The 7,500-nt window shown below is 52.0% G+C and overlaps 1 protein-coding gene across 1 annotated transcript in view; it reads right to left on the bottom strand.

Annotated features, from left to right (window-relative positions):
- LOC306917949 (phosphatidylcholine translocator ABCB4-like) overlaps positions 1-7,429 on the bottom strand; it is a gene marked incomplete at both ends in the record, with an annotated part of 19,908 nt that extends 12,479 nt beyond the window's left edge. Inside the window, 3 exons of the mRNA XM_079530853.1 lie at positions 695-752; positions 1,036-1,090; positions 7,315-7,429. Of these exons, the coding sequence (XP_079386979.1) occupies positions 695-752; positions 1,036-1,090; positions 7,315-7,429 (228 nt within the window). The remainder of the gene's footprint in view (positions 1-694; positions 753-1,035; positions 1,091-7,314) is intronic.
- Positions 7,430-7,500: the final 71 nt, after the last annotated feature.

The following is a 7,500-nucleotide window of genomic DNA, read 5'->3' as shown; positions in this document are numbered from 1 at the left end:
CTCAAACTGTCTGCTAAAGCAGCTAACTCCACCACGTCTCCCCCTCTCAAACTGTCTGCTAAAGCAGCTAACTCCACCACCTCTCTCCCTCTGAAACTGTCTGCTATAAAGCAGCTAACTCCACCACCTCTCCCCCTCTCAAACTGTGTGCTATAAAGCAGCTAACTCCACCACCTCTCCCCCTCTCAAACTGTCTGCTATAAAGCAGCTAACTCCACCACCTCTCTCCCTCTGAAACTGTCTGCTATAAAGCAGCTAACTCCACCAACTCTCCCCCTCTCAAACTGTCTGCTATAAAGCAGCTAACTCGACCACCTCTCCCCCTCTCAAACTGTCTGCTATAAAGCAGCTAACTCCACCACCTCTCCCCCTCTCAAACTGTCTGCTATAAAGCAGCTAACTCCACCATAGAACTGCAAACGGCAATTATCGCCATGTAGCCCCGCCCTACCTGCATGTGGCCCCGCCCTACCTGCATGTAGCCCCGCCCTACCTGCATGTAACCCCGCCCTACCTGCATGTAGCCCCGCCCTACCTGCATGTGGCCCCGCCATGGCCCCGCCCTACCTGCATGTAGCCCCGCCCTACCTGCATGTAACCCCGCCCTGGCCCCACCCTACCTACATGTAGCCCCGCCCTACCTGCATGTGGCCCCGCCCTGGCCCCGCCCTACCTGCATGTGGCCCCGCCCTACCTGCATGTAGGCAGCGATCAGCACCCCGCCTCCCATGATGGAGTAGTAGATGGCGTAGCTGGGAGACACACACACACACGTACACACACACGCACACACGCACGCACGCACGCACGCACGCACGCACGCACGCACGCACGCACGCACGCACAACATCGTATGTTAGTTTACAGCTGTCATGTTGGGTTACAGCATCAATTACACAGATTCATATTAGCCAATCAGGTGCTCCGAGGCTTTAATTAGGCAGCGGTCTGTTATCCAGAAATAACACGCCGCTGAATTCAACGATTTGACCAATCAGAATGAAGCATTCACAGAAGTGTTTGGGATCGACCTACCCGGTCATGTTGTCCTGCAGAGACGTCGTCTGATTGGCCACAGGGAAGGTCATGTCTGGAGAAGAGACGAAACAGAAAGGTGTCACTGTGGTGCTCCACCAGGAGGCGCTGAAGGCACGGGGAGAGAGTATGTTTTATTGTCTCCACCAGGAGGCGCTGAAGCCACGGGGAGAGAGTATGTTTTATTGTCTCCACCAGGCCGAAGGCATGGGGAGAGAGTATGTTTTATTGTCTCCACCAGGCTGAAGGCATGGGGAGAGAGTATGTTTTATTGTCTCTACCATGAAGGTATGGGGAGAGAGTATGTTTTATTGTCTCCACCATGAAGGCATGGGGAGAGAGTATGTTTTATTGTCTCCACCAGGCTGAAGGCATGGGGAGAGAGTATGTTTTATTGTCTCCACCAGGCTGAAGGCATGGGGAGAGAGTATGTTTTATTGTCTCTACCATGAAGGCATGGGGAGAGAGTATGTTTTATTGTCTCCACCATGAAGGCATGGGGAGAGAGTATGTTTTATTGTCTCCACCATGAAGGCATGGGGAGAGAGTATGTTTTATTGTCTCCACCATGAAGGCATGGGGAGAGAGTATGTTTTATTGTCTCCACCAGGCCGAAGGCATGGGGAGAGAGTATGTTTTATTGTCTCCACCAGGCTGAAGGCATGGGGAGAGAGTATGTTTTATTGTCTCCACCTGGCCGAAGGCATGGGGAGAGAGTATGTTTTATTGTCTCCACCAGGCCGAAGGCATGGGGAGAGAGTATGTTTTATTGTCTCCACCAGGCTGAAGGCATGGGGAGAGAGTATGTTTTATTGTCTCCACCTGGCCGAAGGCATGGGGAGAGAGTATGTTTTATTGTCTCCACCAGGCTGAAGAGATGGGGAGAGAGTATGTTTTATTGTCTCCACCAGGCTGAAGGTATGGGGAGAGAGTATGTTTTATTGTCTCCACCAGGCCGAAGGCATGGGGAGAGAGTATGTTTTATTGTCTCCACCATGAAGGCATGGGGAGAGAGTATGTTTTATTGTCTCCACCATGAAGGCACGGGGAGAGAGTATATTTTATTGTCTCCACCAGGCCGAAGGCATGGGGAGAGAGTATGTTTTATTGTCTCCACCAGGAGGCGCTGAAGGCACGGGGAGAGAGTATGTTTTATTGTCTCCACCAGGGGGCGCCGAAGGCATGGGGAGAGAGTATGTTTTATTGTCTCCACCAGGCCGAAGGCATGGGGAGAGAGTATGTTTTATTGTCTCCACCATGAAGGCATGGGGAGAGAGTATGTTTTATTGTCTCCACCATGAAGGCATGGGGAGAGAGTATGTTTTATTGTCTCCACCAGGCCGAAGGCATGGGGAGAGAGTATGTTTTATTGTCTCCACCAGGCTGAAGGCATGGGGAGAGAGTATGTTTTATTGTCTCCACCTGGCCGAAGGCATGGGGAGAGAGTATGTTTTATTGTCTCCACCAGGCCGAAGGCATGGGGAGGGAGTATGTTTTATTGTCTCCACCAGGCTGAAGGCATGGGGAGAGAGTATGTTTTATTGTCTCCACCATGAAGGCATGGGGAGAGAGTATGTTTTATTGTCTCCACCATGAAGGCATGGGGAGAGAGTATGTTTTATTGTCTCCAACATGAAGGCATGGGGAGAGAGTATGTTTTATTGTCTCCAACAGGCCAAAGGCATGGGGAGAGAGTATGTTTTATTGTCTCCACCAGGGGGCGCCGAAGGCATGGGGAGAGAGTATGTTTTATTGTCTCCACCATGAAGGCATGGGGAGAGAGATTGTTTTATTGTCTCCACCATGAAGGCATGGGGAGAGAGTATGTTGTATTGTCTCCACCATGAAGGCATGGGGAGAGAGTGTGTTTTATTGTCTCCACCATGAAGGCATGGGGAGAGATTATGTTTTATTGTCTCCACCAGGCCGAAGGCATAGGGAGAGAGTATGTTTTATTGTCTCCACCAGGCCGAAGGCACGGGAGATAGTATGTTTTATTGTCTCCACCAGGGGGCGCCGAAGGCATGGGGAGGGAGTATGTTTTATTGTCTCCACCAGGCCGAAGGCACGGGGAGAGAGTATGTTGTATTGTCTCCACCAGGGGGCGCCTAAGGCATGGGGAGAGAGTATGTTTTATTGTCTCCACCAGGCCGAAGGCACGGGGAGAGAGTATGTTTTATTGTCTCCACCAGGGGGTGCCGAAGGCATGGGGAGAGAGTATGTTTTATTTTCTCCACCAGGCCGAAGGCACGGGGAGAGAGTATGTTTTATTGTCTCCACCATGAAGGCATGGGGAGAGAGTATGTTTTATTGTCTCCACCATGAAGGCATGGGGAGAGAGTATGTTTTATTGTCTCCACCATGAAGGCATGGGGAGAGAGTATGTTTTATTGTCTCCACCATGAAGGCATGGGGAGAGAGTATGTTTTATTGTCTCCACCATGAAGGCATGGAGAGAGAGTATGTTTTATTGTCTCCACCAGGCCGAAGGCACGGGGAGAGAGTATGTTTTATTGTCTCCACCAGGGGGCGCCGAAGGCATGGGGAGAGAGTATGTTTTATTGTCTCCACCAGGCCGAAGGCACGGGGAGAGAGTATGTTTTATTGTCTCCACCATGAAGGTATGGGGAGAGAGTATGTTTTATTGTCTCCACCATGAAGGCATGGGGAGAGAGTATGTTTTATTGTCTCCACCATGAAGGCATAATGGTGTTGAGGAGGTAACTCACTGGGGATGCTGGTGTTGGGGAGGTGACTCACTGGGGATGCTGGTGTTGGGGAGGTAACTCACTGGGGATGCTGGTGTTGAGGAGGTAACTCAATGGGGATGCTGGTGTTGGGGAGGTGACTCACTGGGGATGCTGGTGTTGGGGAGGTGACTCACTGGGGATGCTGGTGTTGGGGAGGTGACTCACTGGGGATGCTGGTGTTGAGGAGGTAACTCACTGGGGATGCTGGTGTTGGGGAGGTGACTCACTGGGGATGCTGGTGTTGGGGAGGTAACTCACTGGGGATGCTGGTGTTGAGGAGGTAACTCACTGGGGATGCTGGTGTTGGGGAGGAAACTCACTGGGGATGCTGGTGTTGGGAAGGAAACTCACTGGGGATGCTGGTGTTGGAGAGGTAGCTCACTGGGGATGCTGGTGTTGGGGAGGTAACTCACTGGGGATGCTGGTGTTGGGGAGGTGACTCACTGGGGATGCTGGTGTTGGGGAGGTGACTCACTGGGGATGCTGGTGTTGGGGAGGTGACTCACTGGGGATGCTGGTGTTGGGGAGGTGACTCACTGGGGATGCTGGTGTTGGGGAGGTGACTCACTGGGGATGCTGGCGTTGAGTAGGTAACTCACTGGGGATGCTGGTGTTGGGGAGGAGACTCACTGGGGATGCTGGTGTTGGGAAGGAAACTCACTGGGGAGGCTGGTGTTGGAGAGGTAACTCACTGGGGATGCTGGTGTTGGGGAGGTAACTCACTGGGGATGCTACCTGATGACCTATCCCACTTTCACTCAATCCTCTCTGCCTTCTCCCTCTCACTAACCACTGCTAAAACCTCTTTCTACCACACCAAAATCCAATCCTGTACTTCTAACCCAAGGAAGCTCTTCTCCACTTTCTCCTCCCTCCTTAAGCCCCCTCCCCCCACCCAACCTTCATCCCTCACTGCTGATGTTTTTGTCAACTACTTCGAGAAGAAGGTTGACGATATCAGCAGCTCCTTCCCCCCCCTCCCCCATAAAGTGGCATCTGACTCAACCAACACTAACCCCAACACACCACGCATGTCCTCCTTCTCTCCTCTTTCCCCAGACGAGGTCCTACAACTAGTGACTTCCACTAGACCTACCACCTGTCCTCTCGACCCTGTCCCGTCTCCAATCTTCCAGACCATCGCACCTGATCTGCTCCCCTTCATCACCTCCATCATCAACACCTCAGTAACCTCAGGCTGCGTCCCATCTGCCCTCAAGTCAGCCAGAGTAACACCACTCCTCAAGAAACCAACCCTTGACCCCTCAGATGTCAAGAACTACAGACCGGTATCACTCCTTTCATTTCTATCAAAAAGCATTGAACGTGTTGTCTCCAACCAGCTCTCTCTCCATCTCTCACATAACAACCTGCTAGATCCCAACCAGTCCGGATTCAAAAAAGCCCACTCCACAGAAACTGCCCTGCTGGCAGTCACAGAAGCACTACATGCTGCCCAGGCTGCTTCCCACTCTGCAGTCCTGATTCTTCTAGACCTATCAGCAGCATTTGACACAGTGAACCACCAGCTGCTCCTAGACACCCTAGCGGATCTAGGCATCGGCGGGACGGCACTAAAGTGGTTCTCCTCTTACCTCACCGACCGGACCTACCAGGTCTCCTGGAAAGGTCTGTTATCATCCCCCCGAACCCTCCAAACTGGGGTCCCACAGGGATCTGTACTTGGTCCCCTCCTTTTCTCACTGTACACTAAATCCCTTGGCACTATCATCTCTGCCCACAATATATCCTATCACTGTTATGCCGATGACACACAACTGTTTCTATCCTTCCCCCCCTCTGCCACCCAGGTGGAAGAGCGCATCACTGCTTGCCTGGCTGACATCTCACAGTGGATGTCCTCCAACCACCTCAAGCTGAACCCAGACAAGACTGAGCTTCTCTTCTTCCCAGCTAAGTCCTGCCCGATGCGGGAGCTAACTATTTCCGTAGACAACGCCCTGGTAACGTCTGTCCCAACAGCCAGGAACCTTGGTGTTGTCCTGGACAGTCAGCTCTCGTTCAAAACTCACATCACAGCTGTCACTCGATCCTGTAGGTTCACACTCTATAACATACGACGAATTAGACCGTTCCTCACCCAGGAATCATCCCAGCTCCTAATCCAGACAACAGTCCTGTCAAAACTTGACTATTGTAACTCTCTCCTTACTGGCCTACCGGCATGTGCACTGAAGCCTCTCCAACTGATCCAAAATGCCGCAGCTCGCTTGGTCTTCAACCAGCCAAAATTCTCACATGTCTCCCCCCTGCTCCGCTCCCTGCACTGGCTCCCGGTCGCTGCCCGCACAGAATACAAAACTCTGATGTTGGCATTTAAAGCAACCAAAGGTATGGCTCCCCCATATCTTGCCAGCATGATTGAACCCTACAAACCCTCCCGCGCACTCAGATCAGCCAACGCAGGGAAGCTGGAAGTACCCTCACTAAAAACGCCGGGACAACGCTCCACACGTCCCAAACTCTTCTCCCTTCTGGCCCCAAAACTGTGGAATGCACTTCCCGTTGCAATCAGAACTGCAGCATCACTCCCGATCTTCCGCCGTAGTCTGAAAACCCACCTTTTCAGACTCCATCATGGCCCATAGCACTTACCCTACCCCCTTAGACAGCACTTCTTAGACTTATATAGCATTTGAAACAGACTTATAGCATGTCATGTAGACAGCACAATAAGTGCATTGTATGTAGTCATAGCACTTCATAGTATATATGTACAGCATAGTATAGCACATATGTGTAGTTTATATGTATAGTGTCATTATATAGATATGTTCTAGTTATAGTTTATATGTATAGTGTCATTATATAGATATGTTCTAGTCACGGTCTTAGCTTACGCATGTTTCGCGATAAATGCATTTTGTTACATATGTGATGTATTCCCATGCTTTTTGTTCTTGCCTATTGTAAGTCGCTCTGGATTAAGAGCGTCTGCTAAATGCCTAAATTGTAAATTGTAAATTGGGGAGGTGACTCACTGGGGATGCTGGTGTTGGGGAGGTAACTCACTGGGGATGCTGGTGTTGGGGAGGTAACTCACTGGGGATGCTGGTGTTGGGAAGGTGACTCACTGGGGATGCTGGTGTTGGGGAGGTGACTCACTGGGGATGCTGGTGTTGGGGAGGTAACTCACTGGGGATGCTGGTGTTGGGGAGGTGACTCACTGGGGATGCTGGTGTTGGGGAGGTAACTCACTGGGGATGCTGGTGTTGGGGAGGTAACTCACTGGGGATGCTGGTGTTGGGAAGGTGACTCACTGGGATGCTGGTGTTGGGGAGGTAACTCACTGGGGATGCTGGTGTTGGGGAGGTGACTCACTGGGGATGCTGGTGTTGGAGAGGTGACTCACTGGGGATGCTGGTGTTGGGGAGGTAACTCACTGGGGATGCTGGTGTTGGGGAGGTAACTCACTGGGGATGCTGGCGTTGGGGAGGTGACTCACTGGGGGATGCTGGTGTTGGGGAGGAGACTCACTGGGGATGCTGGTGTTGGGGAGGTAACTCACTGGGGATGCTGGCGTTGGGGAGGTGAGCGCCCAGCGAGTCGTCCACGAAGCTGTCCGTCATGTCGCCGAACACGATGCACATCAGAGGGAGGACGGTCCCGTGGGCCATCGCCATCACCGTGCCCAGAACGATGAGCAGCACATCTGTCCCTTCGGCAAACCGGAACTATGACGGAGAGACATAGA

The sequence above is a fragment of the Electrona antarctica genome (assembly GCF_951216825.1).
Source record: "Electrona antarctica genome assembly, contig: scaffold_1051, whole genome shotgun sequence".
Classification (NCBI taxonomy): Eukaryota; Metazoa; Chordata; class Actinopteri; order Myctophiformes; family Myctophidae; genus Electrona; species Electrona antarctica.
Note: the sequence above shows the minus strand (reverse complement) of the source record. Positions and strands in the feature narration are given on the sequence as shown.